At 40.0% G+C, this 27,500-nt stretch overlaps 1 protein-coding gene and 1 long non-coding RNA gene across 2 annotated transcripts in view; both read left to right on the top strand.

Moving 5' to 3' along the window:
- The window catches only part of LOC138978067 (cytidine deaminase-like), a 100,026-nt gene extending 86,053 nt beyond the window's left edge, over positions 1 to 13,973 (top strand). The window contains exon 5 of the mRNA XM_070350699.1: positions 13,305 to 13,973. Within this exon, the coding sequence (XP_070206800.1) occupies positions 13,305 to 13,412 (108 nt within the window). The 3' untranslated portion in view covers positions 13,413 to 13,973. The remainder of the gene's footprint in view (positions 1 to 13,304) is intronic.
- Positions 13,974 to 14,058: 85 nt separating this feature from the next.
- LOC138978071 (uncharacterized) lies at positions 14,059 to 18,935 on the top strand. The gene is made up of 2 exons (XR_011459568.1): positions 14,059 to 15,587; positions 18,513 to 18,935. It is a non-coding gene; the product is annotated as an uncharacterized lncRNA (long non-coding RNA).
- The last annotated feature ends 8,565 nt before the right edge of the window (positions 18,936 to 27,500 follow it).

Consider the following 27,500-nt stretch of genomic DNA (forward strand, 5'->3'; position numbering starts at 1 on the left):
GGGCTCAATTAACCAAGGCTCTTTACGGAAGTGTTTTGTTCAAAAGTTGCGAATTGCTCTGACTGTAAAGTATTGTTTTGAGGGAGTGGTCTGGTTTATACTTTAATCACATATTTTTTTTCTTTTTTCTCGAGTTATTGATGATTTTGTTGTTATTGTCTCGTTCGTAAATTGATTCTCCGATGTTAAAGTGACTGTCCGATGTTAAAGTGACTGTCCGATGTCAAAGTGACTGTCCGGTGTTAAAGTGACTGTCCGATGTTAAAGTGACTGTCCGATGTTAAAGTGACTGTCCGATGTTAAAGTGACTGTCCGATGTTAAAGTGACTGTCCGATGTTAAAGTGACTGTCCGATGTTAAAGTGACTGTCCGATGTTAAAGTGACTGTCCGATGTTAAAGTGACTGTCCGATGTTAAAGTGACTGTGCTTGTCATCTCCCGGTGTACGGTGGCCCTTTGGCTTTCAGGCATGCCTCAGGCATCTATTCATTTGATATTAAACCAAGTTTCACAGACCTTCTTGGAAGAAGTCGAAAACTGCTTTTTTGTGGTTACGATTTAACCTTCATCATTGTACGGGCAGGACATCGTAAGCCTCCATCAGGCCTCCATCAGGCCTCCATCAGGCCCCGCACGCGAACTAATTACGCCAAACGCCAACATTGAAGTCTATTAGTCTCGACGAAAGAGAGAATTCTTTCTATCTAGGGTAGTTTACGTCAAGATATTGTGTTTGATTCAGAAAGAAAATTGTAAAACGTGGTATTTGGTTCCATTATGGCATACCGCACAGAGCCTGTTGTCCTAGAACCTCACAAACCGCATTCTGTTTCGTTTGGCGGGCATCACTAAAGGTATGTGTAGTCTTCTGTGGGATAGTCGTGTAAATGTTTTGACTGTTTATATCCTTGTCTGCGACAAAAAGACAAATTGTTGCTTCAACTGAGCTCCGAGCTGAGCTTCACAGGGACCGCGAATTTATCATCGAAGATCTAAGACTATATTTGATCTTTCTGATCGTCCACGAAGCGTCAGCGAAAAGGTAGAACGGTGGCCCCCCCCCCCCCCCCCCCCCCCCCCCCCCCCCCCCCCCCACCCCCCCCCCCCGCCCCCCCGAAAATTATGAGAGAATCAGGTCTTCACAGAGAGGGAGTATTATACATAGATATACATTTACATATTTTACAAACAGTACTCCAAAATCAGGTTTTTTTTTAACAAGGGAGATAGTTAAACAGATTTTTTGTTTTGTTTTGTTTTGTTTTGCGCTATCGATCATTCTGCCATGCTTTAGAAACATAAAGTGCACCGAAGCTGTTTAACGACATTTCGAATTATGGAGATGAAGATTAATTACAGCAAATCAACTGGAGCAAAACAAGATTAGGCACAACAATACAAATCCAGACGAAATCAGACGAGTTGAAGTGAAGCGAGACAAAACAAGACAACTTCAGATCAGACGAAATCAGATGACACGAGTGAAGATGAAAACACAAAATAATTCTGTACTGACCAATACAAGGACAACACATACAATAATAAATCGAATTTTCGCGTATTGAAGCTTCTTCAAGATTGACCAATACAGAATCTTTTTGAATTTTTTTTTAACTATATTAATTATGTTCATCTCACCCACAGTCGTCACTTTGTTGTTTAGATTTATGAGTCAAGCTGGTTCATTGCTTATTATTTTTAGCGTCCCTGTAGCAGATATTGCAATCCGAGAGTGATGCACGTTTGTTTCCTTTCTCAATTTTCGTGACAAGCTCCATGCTGAGAGTCAAGATAAGATCGTTGGTTGATTTGTTGGATGATTCCCTCTGTGCATATCTTGAACGCTGTTTTGACGTGCTTACCTTCACTCTCAAAGCGCTGTTGGTGTATGTGGATATTTGTGTACATTATTACAGAAACGTGATTTTGATACATGAATGGTCTTTTGAACACAAATTTAAAAAGTTGGAATTGTGTACTGCATTCTTCTGTAACCACATTTACAAATGTTGTCGAAACGGTAAGAATTCAGTTTGGAAACAAATGTGACCCTCCACCACGGAATGAGTCGCATGTCACCTTTGCATGATTTTCATATTTTTACATTTTCCTAAAGAGTTTTTTTTATGCTCTATCCAGTGGTGAAACCCGTTTTAGAAAAGAGCGAAAACTGTTTGAGTTATAAGCCTGTGACTAAGGTGACCCTCACACTGTTACCAGACACTCCCCGGACTTATATTAAGCCTAGCGCAGAACCGCGCGAGGTGACATGCGACTCATTTCGTGGTGGAGGGTCACAAATGTCAATGGCAATTTCCTGTATTGAAACAGCACAATGATCCCCGTTTTCCACACACCACTGAACCCTTTCTTGACATACGCTGAATCAGATGTGAAGTTAATGACGCGGAATTAACGACCTTAGCAGTGAGATATTATCGATTGTCATCATTTTCACGAGTTTTCATTCACAAGCACCTGGGAAATAAATCTCATGTTCCCCGGGGAATAAATCCCCGGTTACCATAGTTGCAGGAAGCCCTATTACATGGATAATCAAAAGCAAACCCAATAGAAACGCTCGAGGATTCTTCGGCTCTTTTCATTGGCGTTTCCCCAGACCTAAACAGACGACACTGCTTCGCCAAGTTCCAAATACGAACTGGCAAACTGGCAAAAGTAAACAAAAAACAAAACTACCTCATCAAAGGTCATACATTTATGCTTTATCGCAAACAAATGAAACCTATCGATATGTTTTATCTTCTCACAAAGTCATGGAGTGCGTGTATCTCTGTTTGGAGAAACACGAACGTAAGTTTAAGTCAAACCAATTGACCCCTGACACACACATTTTGACCCGTGCACAAGACGTTGTATCGATAAACTACGCGAAAATAAAAAAAATAATAATAAAAAAGCAAAGAACATAGCAACAAGAAATGAAGACATCTGACAAAGCCGAGCAAGCAGAATGACAAGTCTAATGAAAAACAGAGAGGCAATGAGAAACAAGATCGCGATTATCTTTCCTTCGCGGCACGACGCAAATCGTTTGTGTCCTTTGACCCAATTCGTGCAGTGCTGCACGATGCAAATCTTCTGTGACCTTTGACTCAACGTAGCTTCAATATTCGATTACTAATATTTACCACTGAAAACCGAGGGGTGGAATACCGAGAGGGGCAGGGTGGTAGGGCGATGGTGAAATGTAATGAAGAGACACGTGTAGCAATAAGAGATAACCGATTCTGCAATAACACAAACAAGAACAAAAAACCCAACACTGACCTATATGAATATTTAATCAATAATATGATCGTCTGCGTTGCAGGTGTGCAAGTGAAGGGTTGGGGGGGGGGGTAACTTGATCATTAATTAGTGTGTGTCAGTGTTTGTGTTCATGGACTGATTGTGAGGGGGGGGGGGTGGGGTGGGGTGTGTTTCAGGTTTTGGTGTGGGTATGAAACGAGCAAAACAATACCCACACCACAAAATCTTGGAGGCAAAAAACACTCGCCGTCGCATCATTTTGTCCGCACAATATTATATGCACCAACAACCGGAAAGAAAGGTGACAATGGAAAAAGACTCATCTTTGCTTCCTGCGATTCCTTGCCCCCGACTCGAACGTCGCACGATAATCCACATAATAGATCTGTTGTGAGATGGTCAACGCTGACTGTGCAAGCAAATCACCTCGTTTCAAATACGACAATCCCATCGCTCGAATGCAACATGTGGGCACTATCGTCTCAAAGGCGCTTGCTGTTGGTTTCACACACCACTCTGTAGTCGGAACCTACAGAACTTCGCATCCTCAAACCTGACATACTTGTCTCAACATAATAAACTCAAATCACACACAGTAAGTTGCTTTCGCACGCCAGCTTTGAACAACGTGCTGGGGCCCCGAACATGCATTATAATAACAGAACTCGCGTTTCAAACCATGGCTCCCTGTGTTGATTTTTCACTTAATGTTGAACCACCAAAATGATGACAAAAACGATGTTTGATGGTTTATTGCCAGACCAGCTTTTTTGTCGGTCCTCGGGGGGCATATCGACTTTTGTTTCATATTTATTGACCGCGGCCTTCGGCCTTGGTCAATAAATATGAAACAAAAGACGATATGCTCCCCCTCGGACCGACAAAAAAGCTGGTCTGTCAACAACCCATCAATCATCTTATATTCTCAGTCTTCTGAAACGAGAAGAAAAAGTTTCTATTTTTCTTTGGCTAACTCTAAATATTCCTGAATTCGGTATGTTCAAACATAGACACGAAATTGAAAGCTTCATCTTTTCATGAAGTGAGATAAGATTTAATACAAACATGGGTATCACAGAAGTGTTGTGGCAACAGGTAGTAATTAATGCAGCGTCTCAAAGCTAATGTCCACAGACTTAAATGAAGAAACAGTCATTAGCGGATTACCTTTAAATCTTTGCTGGTTTCATGAACAAATAAGGTTAAGATACACACAAGTATCATCCAGACAAAAAGACAGCTACGGAATATCATCTGCCTGTGCGAAAGGATATGGATAAAATGAGACGTTATCTCACATTTATTTTGTGTGTTAGAGTCGGATCTTATATCCTTCTTGATTTCCCTTGGGTAATGTCAAAGTGAGACCTTAAAGTGGGCGGGGATGTAGCTCAGTCGGTAGCGCGCTGGATTTGTATCCAATTGGCCGCTGTCAGCGTGAGTTCGTCCCCACGTTCGGCGAGAGATTTATTTCTCAGAGTCAACTTTGTGTGCAGACTCTCATCGGTGTCCGAACACCCCCGTGTGTACACGCAAGCACAAGACCAAGTGCGCACGAAAAAGATCCTGTAATCCATGTCAGAGTTCGGTGGGTTATAGAAACACGAAAATACCCAGCATGCTCCCTCCGAAAACGGCGTATGGCTGCCTAAATGGCGGGGTAAAAAACGGTCATACACGTAAAATTCCACTCGTGCAAAAAACACGAGTGTACGTGGGAGTTTCAGCCCACGAACGCAGAAGAAGAAGAAGAAGGTATGTTCAAACATAGACACGAAATTGAAAGCTTCATCTTTTCATGAAGTGAGATAAGATTTAATACAAACATGGGTATCACAGAAGTGTTGTGGCAACAGGTAGTAATTAATGCAGCGTCTCAAAGCTAATGTCCACAGACTTAAATGAAGAAACAGTCATTAGCGGATTACCTTTAAATCTTTGCTGGTTTCATGAACAAATAAGGTTAAGATACACACAAGTATCACCAAGACAAAAAGACAGCTACGGAATATCATCTGCCTGTGCGAAAGGATATGGATAAAAAGAGACGTTATCTCACATAATGTTATGTAAACATTTATTTTATGTGTTAGAGTCGGATCTTATATCCTTCTTGATTTCCCTTGGGTAATGTCAAATGTCTAATGTGAAACCTACGTTTGAACGTGTCTGCTTCTTCTTGAGCTTTTTTCCTCTCTGAATTTCGTTATTTTCTTCTTTCTATGACATAATTATACAACTAATTGTTTGTCCTCATGCCTTAAACCATAGCAACCGGCGTTCAAACATATTTTTTGGCACACATTTGTAGCTATCAAGAATCAAATTGTTCGAAAGGAAAACATTTGAACAAGTGTTGGTCAACGTTGTTTTTCAACATTAGCGAGCGCCCTTAATTTAGTTGTAGTTTTTGTTTGTTTTTAAACTAAACTTCAACATATACGTGCATTGCATCTTGAGTGTACATATACATTCATGTTCACTGACCCGGATGTGTAAAGGCTTTTACATGAGATAAGAGGATCCTTCAACCTGAACACTTTAAATTAGATAAAAGCCTTCCTGTCTCATTTTCAAAATCCTTGCTGCCTCCCGTGCAGTCATACACTTTTGTCAAACTAATTTGTCAGTGGTGCCGTGGTAAATCTGCTAAATTATTTCAGCAAAAATGCCCTTCTCTGAACAAAATATAGCCACTTTTGGTTTATTCTTCCCCCAGATGTTTTCCTTGTTGTTGTCTTTTGACCAAACGACTGTAGAATTTGTGAGGGTGCCCAGGTGTCTGACCAACTGCAGTCAAAACTTGACTAAATGTAAAAAAAACAAGTCGCGTAAGGCGAAAATACAATATTTAGTCAAGTAGCTGTCGAACTCACAGAATGAAACTGAACGCAACGCAACGCAGCAAGACCGTATACTCGTAGCATCGTCACTCCACCGCCCGTGGCAAAGGCAGTGCACGTGGAATTGACAAGAAGAGCGGGGTATTCGTTGCGCTGAGAAGGATAGCACGCTTTTCTGTACCTCTCTTCGTTTTAACTTTCTGAGCGTGTTTTTAATCCAAACATATCATATCTATTTTTGGAATCAGGAACCGACAAGGAATAAGATGAAAGTGTTTTTAAATTGATTTCGAAAAAAAAATTTTGATAATAATTTTTATATATTTAATTTTCAGAGCTTGTTTTTAATCCAAATATAACATATTTATATGTTTTTGGAATCAGCAAATGATGGAGAATAAGATAAACGTAAATTTGGATCGTTTTATAAATTTTAATTTTTTTTACAATTTTCCGATTTTTAATGACCAAAGTCATTAATTAATTTTTAAGCCACCAAGCTGAAATGCAATACCGAACCCCGGGCTTCGTCGAAAATTACTTGACCAAAATTTCAACCAATTTGGTTGAAAAATGAGGGCGTGACAGTGCCGCCTCAACTTTCACGAAAAGCCGGATATGACGTCATCAAAGACATTTATCAAAAAAATGAAAAAAACCTTCCGGGATTTCATACCCAGGAACTCTCATGTCAAATTTCATAAAGATCGGTCCAGTAGTTTAGTCTGAATCGCTCTACACACACACACACACACACACACAGACACACACACGCACAGACACACGCACATACACCACGACCCTCGTTTCGATTCCCCCTCGATGTTAAAATATTTAGTCAAAACTTGACTAAATATAAAAAGATGTGAGAAACACATACACTTACACATACACAAACACACACACACACACACACACACACACACACACATACACGCACGCACACACACACACACACACACACACACACACGCACACACATACACACACAAACACACACACACGCACTCACACACATACGCACGCACACACACACTCGCACTCACACACACACACACACACATGATCGATGAACGCACGCACGCACACGCACGCACACGCACACACGCGCACGCACTCATAAACACACACACGGAAGCGGCCGAGCGTCGTACTGAAGTGTAACTGGTCTTTCGTCTTTAAACACACTTTTTGTTTTATTCGCATGTTGATCTCATAAAATAGTTTGCAGAGTCCAACTTGCGTTATGACAAGTCTAACAAGTTGAACAGGGCCATAAAAATGTCATGCCCTGTAGTGAAAGAAATTAAAAACGAAATAAAATAAGAAATAAAGAAAAGGGATAGAAAGACAGACAGACATATTGCAGGCAGACAAACACCAAGACAGACAGATAGATAGCATACAATTAACAGATAGATAGCATACAATTAACATATAGATATCATACAATGAACAGATAGATAGCATACAATTAATAACTAAATATAGAAATAAAGAAAGAAAAGTAAAGAAAAGAAAACGTCCGGGGTAAGAATAAACCTAAGAGTACAAAGGACTGCAAAGAACCCGTGTCATATGCAAGCACTTTAATTCAAATTCATGATTCAATGGGGTATGTGTCTATTGACCTCATTTTTTCCACTCTTTTTATATTTAGTCAAGTTTTGACTAAATATTTTAACATCGAGGGGGAATCGAAACGAGGGTCGTGGTGTATGTGTGTCTGTCTGTCTGTGCGTGTGTGTGTGTGTGTGTGTGTGTGTGTGTGTGTGTGTAGAGCGATTCCGACTAAACTACTGGACCGATCTTTATGAAATTTGACATGAGAGTTCCTGGGTATGAAATCCCCGAACATTTTTTTCATTTTTTTGATAAATGTCTTTGATGACGTCATATCCGGCTTTTCGTGAAAGTTGAGGCGGCACTGTCACGCCCTCATTTTTCAACCAAATTGGTTGAAATTTTGGTCAAGTAATCTTCGACGAAGCCCGGACTTCGGTATTGCATTTCAGCTTGGTGGCTTAAAAATTAATTAATGACTTTGGTCATTAAAAATCTGAAAATTGTAAAAAAAAAATAAAAATTTATAAACCGATCCAAATTTACGTTTATCTTATTCTCCATCATTTGCTGATTCCAAAAACATATAAATATGTTATATTCGGATTAAAAACAAGCTCTGAAAATTAAATATATAAAAATTATTATCAAAATTAAAGTGTCCAAATCAATTTAAAAACACTTTCATCTTATTCCTTGTCGGTTCCTGATTCCAAAAACATATAGATATGATATGTTTGGATTAAAAACACGCTCAGAAAGTTAAAACAAAGAGAGGTACAGAAAAGCGTGCTATCCTTCTTAGCGCAACTACTACCCCGCTCTTCTTGTCAATTTCACTGCCTATGCTGTGAGCGGTGGACTACGAGTATACGGTCTTGCTGCGTTGCATTGCGTTCAGTTTCATTCTGTGAGTTCGACAGCTACTTGACTAAATATTGTATTTTCGCCTTACGCGACTTGTTTTTCTTTCCTAAGTTTATCTTCTTTCTTTTCTGATTTCTATTTTCCTCTTTTTCTCCACTCTTTTTTTTTACTCTCTTTTTCTTTCTATCGTTTATCTTCTTCCTTTGTATTTTTATATTTAGTCAAGTTTTGACTAAATATTTTAACATCGAGGGGGAATCGAAACGAGGGTCGTGGTGTATGTGCGTGTGTGTGTGTGTCTGTCTGTGTGTGTGTGTAGAGCGATTCAGACTAAACTACTGGACCGATCTTTATGAAATTTGACATGAGAGTTCCTGGGTATGAAATCCCCGAACATTTTTTTTCATTTTTTTGATAAATGTCTTTGATGACGTCATATCCGGCTTTTCGTGAAAGTTGAGGCGGCACTGTCACGCCCTCATTTTTCAACCAAATTGGTTCACATTTTGGTCAAGTAATTTTCGACGAAGCCCGGACTTCGGTATTGCATTTCAGCTTGGTGGCTTAAAAATTAATTAATGACTTTGGTCATTAAAAATCGGAAAATTGTAAAAAAAATAAAAATTTATAAACCGATCCAAATTTACGTTTATCTTATTCTCCATCATTTGCTGATTCCAAAAACATATAAATATGTTATATTCGGATTAAAAACAAGCTCTGAAAATTAAATATATAAAAATTATTATCAAAATTAAATTGTCGAAATCAATTTAAAAACACTTTCATCTTATTTCTTGTCGGTTCCTGATTCCAAAAACATGTAGATATGATATGTTTGGATTAAAAACACGCTCAGAAAGTTAAAACAAAGAGAGGTACAGAAAAGCGTGCTATCCTTCTTAGCGCAACTACTAACCCGCTCTTCTTGTCAATTTCACTGCCTATGCTGTGAGCGGTGGACTACGAGTATACGGTCTTGCTGCGTTGCATTGCGTTCAGTTTCATTCTGTGAGTTCGACAGCTACTTGACTAAATATTGTATTTTCGCCTTACGCGACTTGTTTTTCTTTCCTAAGTTTATCTTCTTTCTTTTCTGATTTCTATTTTCCTCTTTTTCTCCACTCTTTTTTTTTACTCTCTTTTTCTTTCTATCGTTTATCTTCTTCCTTTGTATTTTTATATTTAGTCAAGTTTTGACTAAATATTTTAACATCGAGGGGGAATCGAAACGAGGGTCGTGGTGTATGTGCGTGTGTGTGTGTGTCTGTCTGTGTGTGTGTGTAGAGCGATTCAGACTAAACTACTGGACCGATCTTTATGAAATTTGACATGAGAGTTCCTGGGTATGAAATCCCCGAACATTTTTTTTCATTTTTTTGATAAATGTCTTTGATGACGTCATATCCGGCTTTTCGTGAAAGTTGAGGCGGCACTGTCACGCCCTCATTTTTCAACCAAATTGGTTCACATTTTGGTCAAGTAATTTTCGACGAAGCCCGGACTTCGGTATTGCATTTCAGCTTGGTGGCTTAAAAATTAATTAATGACTTTGGTCATTAAAAATCGGAAAATTGTAAAAAAAATAAAAATTTATAAACCGATCCAAATTTACGTTTATCTTATTCTCCATCATTTGCTGATTCCAAAAACATATAAATATGTTATATTCGGATTAAAAACAAGCTCTGAAAATTAAATATATAAAAATTATTATCAAAATTAAATTGTCGAAATCAATTTAAAAACACTTTCATCTTATTTCTTGTCGGTTCCTGATTCCAAAAACATGTAGATATGATATGTTTGGATTAAAAACACGCTCAGAAAGTTAAAACAAAGAGAGGTACAGAAAAGCGTGCTATCCTTCTTAGCGCAACTACTAACCCGCTCTTCTTGTCAATTTCACTGCCTTTGCCATGAGCGGTGGACTGACGATGCTACGAGTATACGGTCTTGCTGAAAAATGGCATTGCGTTCAGTTTCATTCTGTGAGTTCGACAGCTACTTGACTAAATATTGTATTTTCGCCTTAAGCGACTTGTTTGTTTTGTTTTGTATCTGTATTTCTCTACTGCTGCTTTATTTCTTCTGATTTTCTTCACTTTGCTTTTTCTGTTTTCTCTGGTTTTGCTTTCTTCCCTCTTTTTGTTCTCCCTTTCTGCAGTTAGTTCATTTGTTCATTGTTGTTACCTCTTTTCAAATAGTCGCGTCGTGCTTTCTTTCTTTCTTTCTTTCTTTCTTTCTTTCTTTCTTTCTTTCTTTCTTTTTGTCTTTCGTACTTTCTTTCATTCTTTGTTTTTATTCCTTTCTTTCTTTCTTTTTATATTTAGTCAAGTTTTGACTAAATATTTTAACATCGAGGGGGAATCGAAACGAGGGTATGGTGTATGTGTGTCTGTCTGTCTGTCTGTCTGTCTGTGCGTGTGTGTGTGTGTGTGTGTAGAGCGATTCAGACTAAACTACTGGACCGATCTTTATGAAATTTGACATGAGAGTTCCTGGGTATGAAATCCCCGAAGGTTTTTTTCATTTTTTTGATAAATGTCTTTGATGACGTCATATCCGGCTTTTCGTGAAAGTTGAGGCGGCACTGTCACGCCCTCATTTTTCAACCAAATTGGTTGAAATTTTGGTCAAGTAATTTTCGACGAAGCCCGGGGTTCGGTATTGCATTTCAGCTTGGTGGCTTAAAAATTAATTAATGACTTTGGTCATTAAAAATCTGAAAATTGTAAAAAAAAATAAAAATTTATAAAACGATCCAAATTTACGTTTATCTTATTCTCCATCATTCGCTGATTCCAAAAACATATAAATATGTTATATTCGGATTAAAAACAAGCTCTGAAAATTAAATATATAAAAATTATTATCAACATTTTTTTTTCGAAATCAATTCAAAAACACTTTCATCTTATTCCTTGTCGGTTCCTGATTCCAAAAATATATAGATATGATATGTTTGGATTAAAAACACGCTCAGAAAGTTAAAACGAAGAGAGGTACAGAAAAGCGTGCTATCCTTCTTAGCGCAACGAATACCCCGCTCTTCTTGTCAATTCCACGGGCACTGCCTTTGCCACGGGCGGTGGAGTGACGATGCTACGAGTATACGGTCTTGCTGCGTTGCGTTGCGTTCAGTTTCATTCTGTGAGTTCGACAGCTACTTGACTAAATATTGTATTTTCGCCTTACGCGACTTGTTTTTTCTTTTTTTTCCTCTCTCTTTCTGTCTTTCATTCGCTCGTTTTTATATTTAGTCAAGTTTTGACTAAATATTTTAACATCGAGGGGGAATCGAAACGAGGGTATGGTGTATGTGCGTCTGTCTGTGTGTGTGTGTGTGTGTGTAGAGCGATTCAGACTAAACTACAGGACCGATCTTTATGAAATTTGACATGAGAGTTCCTGGGTATGAAATCTCGGAACGTTTTTTTCATTTTTTTGATAAATGTCTTTGATGACGTCATATCCGGCTTTTCGTGAAAGTTGAGGCGGCACTGTCACGCCCTCATTTTTCAACCAAATTGGTTGAAATTTTGGTCAAGTACTCTTCGACGAAGCCCGGGGTTCGGTATTGCATTTCAGCTTGGTGGCTTAAAAATTAATTAATGACTTTGGTCATTAAAAATCTGAAAATTGTAAAAAAAAATAAAAAATTATAAAACGATCCAAATTTACGTTTATCTTATTCTCCATCATTTGCTGATTCCAAAAACATATAAATATGTTATATTCGGATTAAAAACAAGCTCTGAAAATTAAATATATAAAAATTATTATCAAATTTTTTTTTTCGAAATCAATTTAAAAACACTTTCATCTTATTCCTTGTCGGTTCCTGATTCCAAAAATATATAGATATGATATGTTTGGATTAAAAACACGCTCAGAAAGTTAAAACGAAGAGAGGAACAGAAAAGCGTGCTATGCAGCATAGCGTAACCACTACCCCGCTCTTCTTGTCAATTTCACTGCCTATGCCGTGAGCGGTGGACCACGAGTATACGGTCTTGCTGCGTTGCATTGCGTTCAGTTTCATTCTGTGAGTTCGACAGCTACTTGACTAAATATTGTATTTTCGCCTTACGCGACTTGTTTTTGTTTGTTTGTTTGTTTGTTTGTTTGTTTGTTTGTTTGTTTGTTTCTTTTGTTCGTTCTTTTTTTATTTGGTGCTTTCTTTCTTCGTTTCTTTTTTTTTCTTCCTCATTGGATAAGGAAGCGAAATAAAAAATGTGGCATATCTCACCAGGGGTTTCAGGGTAGTTTACACACTGCCCAATGCAAAAGAGACGTTATCTTATATAATGTTCTGTAAATATTTATTTTATGTGTTTTAGGGTCGGATCGTATATCCTTCTTGATTCCCATTGGGTAATGTCAAAATGAGACCTTGAAGTATATATTATGTTTTTTTTCGTCAAGGTTACCATGGCATGTATACTTACAAATTTTATTTATAACTAATAGAAAGAGATTATTGGGCTGTTTTTTCTTCTAATATGAAACCTACGTTTTAACGTGTCTGCTTCCTTTAGAGGTTTCGCTCTCTGAATTTTGTTTTTTTCTTCTTTCAATGATATTAATTATACAATAATTTGTTTAAATAAAAGGAAAAAGAAAACACACCAGTAACCAGGTTAGGTACGTTTATATCTTGATCAATATTTCGGGATGTCACTGCCTTCGTCTAATTATTTGTTTGACTACAAACTTAAACGGCGTTGAAACATATTTCCTGGCACACATTTGCAGCTATCAAGAATCAAAGTGTTCGAGAGGACCCAGAAGAACGGAGACATCTCCACCCTGAACCCACCAGGCGGCTGCGGTCGGGATTTTTACGACCAACCACGTCCATAATATGGCCATAACAGTTTAGTCAGCTATGAAATTGATAAGCCAGGAACTAGGATTTAGGTCTGTATCACACAAGGCTCCCTATGTTCCAACTTGCGTAAGGTATTTGAGTTCTGTTTAAGTGCTTATCGAAAGAAAACAGTTCCGCCCGAAAGCGGTGTATAGCTGCCTCAATAATAACTGTAATAGGCCTACACGTAAAAACCCACTCGTACAAAAATACGAGTGTTTATTGGAGTTTTAACTAGTGAACGCAGAAGAAGAAGAAGAAAGAAAACAAACAGGATGTCCCTCAATTATTCCTTCAATAGGTTCAAGTGCAAAAAGACAAATATATTCAACTTTTTTATGTTCAGTGATTCTTATGTTAGTTATTTAAAGGATCCGTCCTTTTCGTGTACGCGATTATTATGACCGCCCCAGATTTGTTCAGGCTTTGAGCATCCTTTGACTTGGCCACATCCAGAGCACCAGTCGTGTGGCTTCATTCTGTGCAGAATGGACATTTTCTTTATGTGCTGAATTAAAATGTTGTGTGTGTGTGTGTGTGTGTGTTTGTGTGTGTGTGTGTGGTGTGTGTGTGTGTGGTGTGTGTGTGTGTGTGTGTGTGTGTGTGTGTGTGTGTGTGTGTGTGTGTGTGTGTGTGTTTCCGTGTGTGTATGTGTGTGTGTGTGTGTGAGTGTGTGTGTGTATGTGTGCGTGTATGTGTGTCTGTGCGTGTGTGTATGTGTGTGTGTGTGTGTGTGTGTGTGTGTGTGTGTGTTAATACATTGACAGAATCGTTTGTTTCCCCTGCATGCGTGTATTCGTGTTTGTTTGTAAGCTTGGGATCTTTATCATATGTGTGCACACGGGGGTGTTTGGAGACCTATGCGAGTTTACAGTAAATTGACTCCAGGAAATATATTCCTCGCCGAGACACGGGTTCGAACCCACGCCGAACTGGTTTCATAGCCAGCGCGCTACCGACTGCGCTACTTCCCCGCCCCAATCAGATTGTAGGTGTCACTTACGACACTAATTCATGCTGTACATGCACCACCACTGCAATTTTACCATGTGAGATACTAAGGTTAATTTGATTTGATTTGATTTGATTTGAATTGATTTGACATGATTTGATTTGATTTGATTTGATTTGATTTGATTTGATTTGATTTGATTTAATTTAATTTTAATTTTAATTTTACATGATTTGATTCGATTTGATTTGATTTGATTTGATTTGATTTGATTTGACATGATTTGATTTGATTTGATTTGATTTGATTTGATTTGATTTGATTTGATTTAATTTTACATGATTTGAATTGATTTGATTTGATTTGATTAGATTTGAAGAAAATCTCCCTCTGCGCAGGAAGCATGCACGGCCATTTATGTTTGGCATACTTTGTTTTATTTGAAGGATGCTCTTGACCTAAATAAAACCCCGAACAGACATGTGATGGTGAACATGAACATGATTACTGACACGAGTAGCATTATACCTTAACGGGGACCCGGTAGCTCAGTTGGTAGAGCACTGGATTTGTGATCCCAGGGTCGCAGGTTCGAATCCGGACCGGGACAGACACGGGTCAACTTTATGTATTCACCACTGTGACTCGTAAAAAGATATTATAGGTCATTCTGCCATAAGTGCAGATGGCTGATTACACATAAACACGCATAGCCTACACCTGGGTAGCGCGACTCTGTTGCTTCTAGCTTTCCACTGGGAGGAAGCAACCCAAATTTCAAAGCGATGGGACAAAAGAGTAATGGAAATGAGAAACACAATGTAAATACTTTTAAGCGTTGCTGACGTAAATTCAGTATTTCCTGAACTTTTATTTATAACCATTAAACCATGAAAAAAAATTATTTGCCTTCAGTACTTCCAGAACTCGTTTCTATAACCATTAAACCATTCGACCATGAAAAACGTTTTTTTCTTTGCCTTCTTTCTTGCACACCGGATACACAGGTGCACTATATAAGATCGACGCACTTATTCTCTAAAGTTGTTTTCACAAGGAGATTTCAAACGTTTTTCTTGAACACTGTTTTGAACAGACCTGCACTATTTTCTGAATTTGAACAAAATGAGTCTGATGCTGCGATGGATCTTGCTGGCGGGGATGCTGATGTGCATGGCATCGGATGTCGTTTGTCAGGAGGACCGATGTCAACCAGGTCGGTTTTGATCATTATGTTCTGGTCAGTGTGTCTGTGTGTTTGTCTGAGTGTCTGTCTATCTGTTTGTTTCTCTGTGTCAAGGGTTGCCTCTGTGTCTGAGTTTGTCTGTCTTAGGTAATACATTCTCGATCTAATTTCTAATGTTCTATCTCTTTCGTTTTCTCCCGTTTACACTGACCGAAAGATGTTTTCCCGTTTCATTTGTTTTCCAATGGTTGCACTTTGCCCCTTGTCTCTTGTTTATTCAATATTGCGCACTTTTTCCTGATTACAATTGAGTATAATGACGTAATAACTTTCCTATCGTTTAGCTGTTTTCACTTTGCCAAATTGCGCCTGTTTACAATTGTTTTATATTGTTGTAAAAAGTTTTGTATGTTCTCGTTTTGCTGTGTTTTCTTTGTTTACGCAGAGATCGTGTTTACTGAAAATGTTAAGTATTCTACTGGTAAAAAAATCTCAAAAGAACAAAAGTAAATCATCATTCTGTCATGATACGTACCGGTTGGAAGGCCTATTTCTTAGGGTCGGTATTTCATAAAGGAATCTCAGTGTTGTGTACTTGGTTCTAATGACCAGAAGAACATTATAATAAGAAGTCGTTAACAAACTTTACATGTAGTTGTGCGGTGAACAAATTGCCCATTTGGCTTTTCCCCAAAGCCGATGTTACTAAAAAATAGAATGCGTAATGTTGGAAAATCATTTACTGGAAGTACTCGATAATCAAGCAACACGTTGATGAATTCGATCTACTTTTCATCACTCAAAACCAGAAAAACTACCGAATAGATCTTCATTAATCTTTACACCCCCATTCCACACAACCGTTCTAGGCCCCGTTCCCGTACTGACCAAGGAACGGTGCGCAGCGGGCACGGGAGGGATCGGGTGGGAACGGCAATGGAACGTAACTGATCGTTAACGGAACTGCTTTGAACTGTAGGGTCGGTAGGGACGGTTGAGTTTGGGCTGCATGTTCAAAATTTTAGCCGTTCCTCTCCCGATCAGAATGAACAGTAATGGAACCTTAACCCATCAGTAACGGAACGCTTGGATCGTTAAAGGAACTTAAAACAACGGTAACGCAACGGTAGCGCTCTCACACACCGAGTTGTCATACCCACATTCCACACAACCGTTCTAGGTCCCGTTCCCGTACCGACCAAGGAAGGCTGCCACAACAATGGAATGCAAACGTTTTTGGCATCTTTGAGCAGCGTCTGACCATAGTGGCAGCCGTCCTTGGTCGGTATGGGAACGGGACCTAGAACGGTTGTGTGGAATGGGGGTGTTACACGGGAGTTCTTGCAGAATATACCCCGACGCGTTTTGTTTTCTCCATATTTTCAATAAAAGTCTGTGATAACGTGAAAGTTTAGTGAAAGTTGAGGCCGCACAGTGGTAATGTCTTTTTGTACTTAAATTGACTGAAATATGTGTCAAGCAACCATCGACTCAGTTCGGAATACGGGATTGCATTTCAGGTCGGAAGCTTAAGAATTAGTTATCGAGTTTATTCTTTAAGAAGCTGGAAATCTTGGTAAAACTGAAACAAATTTTAACGGGTTTAAAAAGGATTGCTTTATTTTTTTCTATCATTCGGCGACTCCAAAATATATAGACATGTTATGTTTACTCTGAAGGTGTGCTTACAATTATTGACAATTGTTTAATGCATATTCAGATTTTATGTTCGCAAGTGCACGTGTAAGGCAATTCCATGAAAAATAGCGGACACATAGATACGAAAATGTGCATGTTAGTTCTTCCAGATAATACCCCAACACACGGTTTCACAATAATTTAGATACATGGGTTTGATGACGTCATATCCGGTTGTTTGTGTTTAAATTCGAGACTGCTCTGCGGTGACCTCATTTGTTCATCAAACTGATTAAGATTTGAATTAAGCAATATGTGGCTCAGTGAGGACTATGAAATTGAATTTCAGTTCGGAAGCTACACAAATAATTAATGAGTTTATTCTTTAGATTTGTATGGCTAAACAAAATTGAATTTTCAACTACAAAATTGAAAATGATTGCATTACATTCTTTATCATTCACTGACTCCAAAAACAGATATGTCATGTTTACTCTATAGTTGTGCTCAAAATGAAAGAAAATTGGTCAATGTCACTCAGGTCAGGTCATTTGTTTTTCTATGTTGTCGAGACCAGCGCCACCTCGTTTGAAGTTTTACTCTCTGAATTTGTTGTATTTTTCTTACAATGTAGAAACCTGGGCTGATGAACTGAAAACGATGCGTTTGTCGTCATGATTTACGATGCACACAGTTTGATGACATACCAATTGTTCTTGAGAAGCATTGACGGCTATACAGATTCAATGTCCGAGAACACAATACTCAAAACAATTTTCTTCTTCTTCTTCTGCGTTCGTGGGCTGAAACTCCCACGTACACTCGTGGTTTTTTGCACGAGTGGAATTTTACGTGTATGACCGTTTTTTACCCCGCCATTTAGGCAGCCATACGCCGTTTTCGGAGGAAGCATGCTGGGTATTTTCGTGTTTCTATAACCCACCGAACTCTGACATGGATTACAGGATCTTTTTCGTGCGCACTTGGTCTTGTGCTTGCGTGTACACACGGGGGTGTTCGGACACCGAGGAGAGTCTGCACACAAAGTTGACTCTGAGAAATAAATCTCTCGCCGAACGTGGAGACGAACTCACGCTGACAGCGGCCAACTGGATACAAATCCAGCGCGCTACCGACTGAGCTACATCCCCGCCCTACTCAAAACAATATTTGTCAACATAATTTATCGACAAATCAAACACCATTATAGGCATTCTAGTTTTTCAGAAATTCTCTCTTTAAACCGTTTGTTTTTCATTTACTCTTGTTAACACCTATGCTATTTGCCTTTCTATATTTTGTTTCTATGTGTTCTAGGTGGGAGAGGTCTTTTGCTGAAGCAACTGTGTGCGCTACTTAAGCGGATGGGAGATACAAGCAACGCCTACTGCACCTGTTCTTACTTACGGTCAACTACAGGCTGATGATTGACTGACCTATGGATGCCCACACCACTCTCAGGGGTGACAAGTGTCTGACCTAACCTCTTTGGACTTGAACATGTGTTCGGTGTTCCTGTGTACAACAGAGGGATGTCTTTTCGCTTAAATATTAAATATGCAAAATTCAATGCCGCATTCATTTTTTGTTGTATTGCTCTGGATAAAAAAAAGGATGACATCTGGCAAACGTCTACAATGTACAAAGCGTGAAACGATGTCGAAAAAAAGATTTATTTGAAAGCTTTCAACATAACTTTTGTTTTATGAACCTGCAGTAAACTTCGGATTGAAATGCAAAGCTTTCTTACTTATCGTGTGTCAGCAGCTGTTTGTGTGTGTGTGCGTGTGTGTGTGTGTGTGTGTGTGTGTGTGTGTGTGTGTGTGTGTTTGTGTGTGCGAGTGTGTGCGTGCGTGCGTGTGAATGTGTGTGTGTGTGTGTGTGTGTGTGTGTGTGTGTGTGTGTGTGTGTGTGTACGAGTGTGTGTGTATGCGCACAGGTGTGTGTGTGTGTGTGTGTGTGTACGAGTGTGTGTGTGTACGAGTGTGTGTGTATTCGTACAGGTGTGTGTGTGTGTGTGTGTGTGTGTGTGTGTGTGTGTGTGTGTGTGTGTGTGTGTGTGTGTGTGTGATACAAACTGACGATTTTACAGTTAGTTAGTTAGTTAGCTGTTGCTTTTTGGGTCCAGCGGACCATTTAGGCCAAATCAGGACCCCCAGTTTTACAGTACTTACAAACTTGTTGTGAAGTGTAGTGAGGCAAGCCAGGCACCATTTTCTGTAGTAAGTTAGGAAGCAAAAATAGGGCACACAAGTAAGTCAACACAGAGAGAATACGGATTTCAGATAATCTTCTGCATGTAACCCGTGCAACGGGTGTATCAAAGATATTTCTCAAAACACAATCGTGTTGGGATGTCATCTGGAAGAATTCACATGCTAAGTTTTGTAAACATCTGTGAAGTTTGTTTTCTGTGAATTGTTCTTCTCACACACACACACACGAGCATGCAAAGCACACACTCTCAGTCTATCGCAACACATTCAGTCAAAAATTTAGAAGGCGAGAAGGACACGAAAAAGAAGAGGAAAGATAGAAAGAAAGAAAGAAGGAATGAAGGAAATAAAACAAAACCCACACATATCAAAACAGACAGACAAACATACAAACAGGCAGACAGACAGATCAAAAAGATAAGTGCTTAATTATCATTTTAAAATTATCACTGAAAAAGGGTGGTGATATGAAACAGCGGCAGCATCATAATCGCGTGGGTAAAGCCCAGCGCAGGGAATGAATAGCATCCAGCGAAATATAGAATACACATTGTAGGATTATATTAACAGCTATTGTGTTTTCAGCGTAGCAATAGGGTCCGATATTTAGACGAGACAAGTATGATGCCGACGAGTCGAAGACGAGTCGCATTATACTTGTTCGAGTCGAAATATCGGACCCTATTGCTACGCTGAAAATACAATAGCGATTATATAGCTGTTCTGACCTTGATTTGTTGTTCCAAACTTACAAAATGACAGTTTTTGCGTCGATGCGTTTATCTCAGGTTTTGATAGCAGACGCCGTTTCTTATGCGCATTAGTTTTGCGCAGCGCAGGCGCCACACTGACTTTGGAAAAAATTCGATTTGACAACACAGCTGTTAAACAGCTTTTTATTAGTTCATTCGTATACAACAAAAAGAAGTTTGAGTTTTTTTAATTTTGAACAAGACTACTTATGAAGAAGACCAAAACACAACATCAACGGAAAACTAGAAACAACTGAAGAACTAGGATGCAACAAGGGGAGGAGAAGACCACAGCTAATCCGTACAACACGAGCAGACGACAGCGAAGTTTTCAGTTTGGGTGAATGGCATTTATACTTGTCTCGTCATGAAGCGAATTGTTCAACCTCAGTTATAAACGACTACATGAATGTTAGTGCCATGGGTTGTACATCAATACTTCAGAGGGGAAGTGGGGTATTTAGTGTGGAGTTACGAGATAAGAAAGTCGGCCATTTTGCCAATATGCTTTTGGATATTGGCAAAAATGGCCGACTTCCGTAGCATTATGCTTTGGTGATCGGAAGAGAACATCCAATCACAGCCCCCGAATTCCCCCACGTGTTCATCAGAATAGCTATATAGGGACCTAATGGGTCAGAAACTGTCTCTAATTTACCCTAGAGCTATAGAGGGTTAAAACTATGTCTGACATCACACACCAGGAATACCTTATTAGCGTGTGAATACCTTATAAGTGTGTCAATACACAGTTACTAAAACTAACACATGCTGATGCTGCAAAAAGATCTCTACCCCCTCCCCTCACCCAGCCCCCCAACCCCCACCCCTCGAAAAAAGTGTGTGTGTGTGTGTGCGTGTATGTGTGTGTGTGTGTGTGTGTGTGTGTGTGTGTGTGTGTGTGTGTGTGTGTGGGTATGTGTGTGTGTGTTTGTGTGTGTGTGTGTGGGGGGGGGTGCTGATCTAGTAATGAATTAAGACAAAAAAGTGTTGTGAGCTGTGAGTAGGATTACCTTTTCTCTTCGACGCACACTGCAATTGAAAGTTAACTGCAGCCATTGCGAAGACAGAACAAATGCAAACCAAAGAAAGGAGAAGAATGTTGAGGCAGATGCAGAATACATCAGGGCCGGACTAGGTAAGTACTAGGGGGGGGGGGGGGGGTTACAGATGGGGGTCCAGGGGACGAAGCCCCTTGGTGGGGGTCCAGGGGGCGAAGCCCCCTTGGTGGGGGTTGCAAGGGGGCAAAGACACCTTGAAGCTGAACGTTTTTTGATGTTTCTGGAGGGAAAGGAAGCCTCTCCTTGAACGAAAAAGGTAAATTCGACAGCAAATTTGCCTGAAAAAAAGCATTTGGGAGGTACATGCTTAAGCCAGGGAAGAAGGGGGGGGGGTGCGCAACCCGTGTAACCCCCCCCCCCCCCCCCCCCCTAGTCCGGCCCTGTACATACACATTTGCTCGTAATATTGACTCTGTGGCTTCATAAATTAGAAATAAGATAAAACAACAACTTTATGAAGTGTATCAACCCATCAAACTGTCATGGGAGCTGTTTTACAGGAAATAAACGAACAAAATGTTGCGCTGGTGTGTACCCTGTCAGACTCGACCATGCCGCTGAGCTGTATCATGCAATGCCGCTGAGTGTCATCAAACGATCGCAGGCAAACCTTCATTTTTTTCTTATTTGTTGTTGTTGTTGTTGTTGTTGTTGACCTCAGTTGCATGCAGGCTGCTTCAACCCTGATTTGTTTTGGCTTTTTTGTTTTTTTGTTTTTTTGTTTTGTAAGGCGAAAAAACGATGCAGGCAAACCTTCATCGTTTTTTAAAGTGCCAACTAACTTAGATCTCTGGCAGGTATAAGACGCACAGACATGATCAAGAAACGACAGAAGAAAAACTCACAGGGCATAATTTGCTTCTGTCTGTCTTTGTTTGTCAAAAAACACGAGAAAACGATAACAAAATAGCACAGGGAAACACTGCATGACGCTTACTTGCTATCATGCTGTGTGCATAGGGAATTAAATCTCGTAAAGTGTACATTGGGATTTGCAGTGATATCTTATACAGCCGTATATATATATAATAAGCTATATTCAACAACAAGTCTGGCTAGTGCTTTTTTGGATGGGTTTCTGATGATACCCACGTTTCCTGATGACTGGTAACAATATTTTGTTTAAAAAATGAAAATGTTAAGTTCATTATCTGCATCAAAAGTGGCCGCTGTCTCTCCACTTAAAAGACCGCTGGTACAATGAACAGAGATTGCAACGGTTTGGTTCGTCCTAGGTAAAACCAACACACACGCATTTTGAATTTTATTTTAATCTTCTTTCTTTTCTGATATTTATTTTTGTGTGCTGTCTTTCTTTTCTGTTTCTTGTCATTTTCTTCTTGTCTTAACTGCGCTCTCTTAACATCTTTCGATCAGTTTACACAGACGGGCGCAGTGGCGTGGTGGTAAGACGTCGGCCTCCTAATCGGGAGGTCGTGAGTTCAAATCCCGGTCGCTGCCGCCTGGTGGGTTAAGAGTGGAGAATTTTCCGATCTCCCAGGTCAACTTATGTGCAGACCTGCTAGTGACTTAACCCCTTTTGTGTGTACACGCAAGCACAAGACCAAGTGCGCACGGAAAAGATCCTGTAATCCATGTCAGAGTTCGGTGGGTTATGGAAACACGAAAATACCCGGCTTGCCTACTCAACGAAAGCGGAGTGAAGCTGACTATGCTCTCAGAGTATAGTTTGGGGAACCCAAATGGGCAAACGAGCTCACACGTAACCAGACAATTCTGGAACGCTGAAGAAGAAGAAGAAGAAGATCAGGTTACTGTGTTCTGCTATTTTCCCCCGGCTCCCTTTTCCCTTCTGCTTTTCTGCCGCCATTTAATAATTATGTTCATTCCTTGTTCCTTGAGAATACTTAGTCTCTACATGGCTTGCTGTGTGTTACCAGGTGTACATGCATTGTTTGATTTGTTTGATTTTTGTTAATAAAGACAAAGGGAAACGAGTGTTTCAATATTTGAGAAAAAACCCACACTGTGTAAACCTGGTGCTGACCACACAGCAAGCCATGTAGTATTATTCTGTTGATCTTACATAATGTATTAGTGTGTTTTCTACCTTAAAGTTCCAGACGGAGTCGGAGTGTCCAAATTCCCCGAAAGCGGCGTATGGCTGTCTGAATGGCGGGGTAAAAACGGTCATACACGTAACAACCCACTCGTGAAAAAATCATGAGTGAACGTGGGCTGAAGACCTGTTTTTTGTAATTGTTGTTTCGCGTTAACATTTCCATACTACCCACGCGCTATGTTGCTTTTGTACCAAAATTGATCCCCAATTGTAATATTCATTTGTGTTGAAGTTTGCAAAATGCTGACATTTTGCAACAATATTGTAAACAGTTGTTACAATTTAATAACACTTTTCTGAAAAGTTCCAGTTCGTCTAACAAACTCATCAAAACGCCATGATATTTTACACACGTTTAGGCAATTGTGCTATCAACACTCATGTAAAAATTAAAAGCAATACAATGAGCCATTACAAAACAACAGGGTTTTTACCGACATAGCCCACAAGAAATGACGCGAAAACAGGCCTCGTGCGGCTCCTGGCGAGGCTGACACCTGTATTCTTCAAAATGGTAAAACAACACTGCTAGGCACAACAGCTGAACCAAATAAATGTGTATGGGTAGAAAATTAGTTGTTCTTCAATTTGAGATAAAAACAAAACACGGGGTCCCTCTTGCTTATTTTGAATTTGTTTTGCATTTTAGTGTCTGCAAATTTGCTTTTGCGAAATGTTGGGGGTGTCCTAGGTCTCCGGTACACTGCACAAAGACTGATTTATGGAAAATGAAACTCTTTATTTCCTACGGTATGGGAATGAATTACCTTTCTGGCAATATACTTGGTTTTAAAATAACTTACCGCATCACAAAGATCTGCCGCTAAATGTATGTGTGTACCATATAAATGTTATAACGTTCAGGCAGGGACCCTTTTTGCTTATTACGCAAACAAATTAACAATACAAAGTAAACATTTGAACTAACAGTATCAGCGTGACCTATTCTACAGAATGACCCTTCAAATGCTGTCAGGTACTACACTCTGTATCTAAAAATACAGAAAAGCCAGTTTTGTCGTTGAGCGCTTTACAGAACGGCAAGGCATCTATATATCTTTACGTCATTTTCTTTCTCTCTTGCGTTGTTTTTGCAATCTATCCCTTGCAGATGGACAAGAGATATCAAAAAAACTGAAACGCATGTTCAACATGGTTTATCTTGTGAGGTTGTTGTGAGAACGCATTTGACCTGTGAATATTCATCACGTCAGGTGAGTGACTCTGATTGGCTGACCCAGGTCACGAGAATGCTTTGACTTACAGGCATAATCAGACAAGAGCGATCCAGTTCCCACTGTGGCTGTTCCGTCTAATTCGCGGGGTCGCTTCGAAATTTCTTTTGGTCGAAATAGACGATAATAAAACCGTCATTTCTAATATCCTGACTGTTAGCAAATGATAACAGACATGTCTCACAAATGATATCAGCATTCGCCTCCGGCTCATGGCTGATAATCCATTTTCTCGACATGTCTGTTATCATTTGCTAACAGTCAGAATGTTAGAAATAACTCATAATAACAGACATGTCTAGAAAAAATATATCAACATGAGCCTTAAGGCGAAATTTGATAGAGTTTTGAGACATATCTGTTATCATTTGCTAACAGTCAGCATATTAGACATAACGGTTTTATTACCCGTGCGTGGTGACAAAAATGATTCCCGAAGCGACCCTGCAAGTAAAATGTCGCCATTTTGGCTTGGTTGGTTACGAGATAAACAGAGCAAACTGAAAAAAAACGCACACGTTCATCAGCTATCAACTTGTAACATGTAATCTTTCCCCCTAAAGTTTAATTCTCAACTTGTTCCTTCTTTTTTGTGCATATTAACATACAAACAAAAACAAACAGAACGAAAACTCAAAACCGAAATTGGAACAAACAGTTCTCGGAAGAACCCTCTCAACATTTGTTGCACATTTGTGTTGCGCATGCGCAATGGAACTGAATGTTGATGGTCGCATTCGAAAGGTCACAGTGATGGAATACAGGATTTCTTGGCTGATTTTGCCTGGTTGGAGCCATGGCAGGTTCATATCCGGATCAAAAAGAGCTGCAACTTCTTCGCTGCTGAGTTCGACGTCCTGTTTGATAGTGTGCTGGCTCGTGACAGTCGCCGATGTCATGAGACGACCACGTTCGATTCCGCTTCCCCTCGAAGTTCCGGCTGGTTCTCACCGCGAAGTATGACTTGGGAGCAATTCCAACTGCCTGTTCTCTGTGAGTTGGGATGACATGGCAGCTGCAATCTCTAGTTTTTTTGCGGCTGATGTTTTCAAGGCCGCGTCTAAAAATATAAAACCGGATATATAAACTGAACCTTGTTCACAAGGTCAGTGGGGGTGTTAGGAGACATGTATTTTGATCCGTACACGGTTTTCAGATCTTCCTTTCTGATGGCAGGTGTATGTTTGACGTCTGCTTTTCCTTTGGCTTTCAGTTGAGATGACAAGAGAGAGAAATTCAAGTTTTACGCCCTCACGGCAAAGCCATTAGCTGCCTGTTCTCGGGTTTTAACCCGACTTTAGATGAGATACACACGTGTATGCGTGTTTTGGTGGTATCAGCCATCTGCACTTATGGCAACATGACCGAGGTCTTTAACGTGCCACTGGGGACAGGGGGGTGGGAGATACCCGGTACCGGGCCCCCCGGCTTTCAGTTCTTGCATGGCAACTTTGAATAGTTCGTTAACGTTGCTGGAGTGAAACTGGCTGTCAGTCATGATGTTGAATGGCCTGTTGTGGGGAGGGCAAGAAAGGTATCTGTTTAAGTCCATACCCGGTGTCAGTCATGATGTTGAATGGCTTGTTGTGGGGAGGGCAAGAAATTAGGTATCTGTTTAAGTCCATACCTGGTGTCAGTCATGATGTTGAATGGCTTGTTGTGGGGAGGGCAAGAAAGGTATCTGTTTAAGTCCATACCTGGTGTCAGTCATGATGTTGAATGGCTTGTTGTGGGGAGGGCAAGAAAGGTATCTGTTTAAGTCCATACCTGGTGTCAGTCATGATGTTAAATGGCTTGTTGTGGGGAGGGCAAGAAAAGTATCTGTTTAAGTCCATACCTGGTGTCAGTCATGATGTTAATTGGCTTGTTGTGGGGAGGGCAAGAAAGGTATCTGTTTAAGTCCATACCTGGTGTCAGTCATGATGTTGAATGGCCTGTTGTGGGGAGGGCAAGAAAGGTGGTGTCAGTCATGATGTTGAATGGCCTGTTGTGGGGAGGGCAAGAAAGGTATCTGTTTAAGTCCATACCTGGTGTCAGTCATGATGTTGAATGGCTTGTTGTGGGGAGGGCAAGAAAGGTATCTGTTTAAGTCCATACCTGGTGTCAGTCATGATGTTGAATGGCTTGTTGTGGGGAGGGCAAGAAAGGTATCTGTTTAAGTCCATACCTGGTGTCAGTCATGATGTTGAATGGCTTGTTGTGGGGAGGGCAAGAAAGGTATCTGTTTAAGTCCATACCTGGTGTCAGTCATGATGTTGAATGGCTTGTTGTGGGGAGGGCAAGAAAGGTATCTGTTTAAGTCCATACCTGGTGTCAGTCATGATGTTGAATGGCTTGTTGTGGGGAGGGCAAGAAAGGTATCTGTTTAAGTCCATACCTGGTGTCAGTCATGATGTTAAATGGCTTGTTGTGGGGAGGGCAAGAAAGGTATCTGTTTAAGTCCATACCTGGTGTCAGTCATGATGTTGAATGGCTTGTTGTGGGGAGGGCAAGAAAGGTATCTGTTTAAGTCCATACCTGGTGTCAGTCATGATGTTAAATGGCTTGTTGTGGGGAGGGCAAGAAAGTTATCTGTTTAAGTCCATACCTGGTGTCAGTCATGATGTTAATTGGCTTGTTGTGGGGAGGGCAAGAAAGGTATCTGTTTAAGTCCATACCTGGTGTCCGCAACATCGTTTTGCCTCAAGTTCTGCTGTGGAGTATTTGACATGTCTTTTGCTTGCCATGTTGCCAAACGCACATTAGGGGTAGTCTGCTACCGACAGCATCAATGAGAGTTGCTACCCTTTACTCAGTATTAACCTTCACCGGATCACGCGTTGGACTACACAGTCCGGATGATGTGGGTCGTGTACGACCCATACTTTTCAAAGAAGGATTCAACGTAAACAGTATGGGTCGTACACGACCCACGCCATCCGAATAAGGATAAACAACGTAACGTTCCTTACGTAATTC

This window comes from Littorina saxatilis, linkage group LG10 (assembly GCF_037325665.1).
Source record: "Littorina saxatilis isolate snail1 linkage group LG10, US_GU_Lsax_2.0, whole genome shotgun sequence".
Taxonomy (NCBI): domain Eukaryota; kingdom Metazoa; phylum Mollusca; class Gastropoda; order Littorinimorpha; family Littorinidae; genus Littorina; species Littorina saxatilis.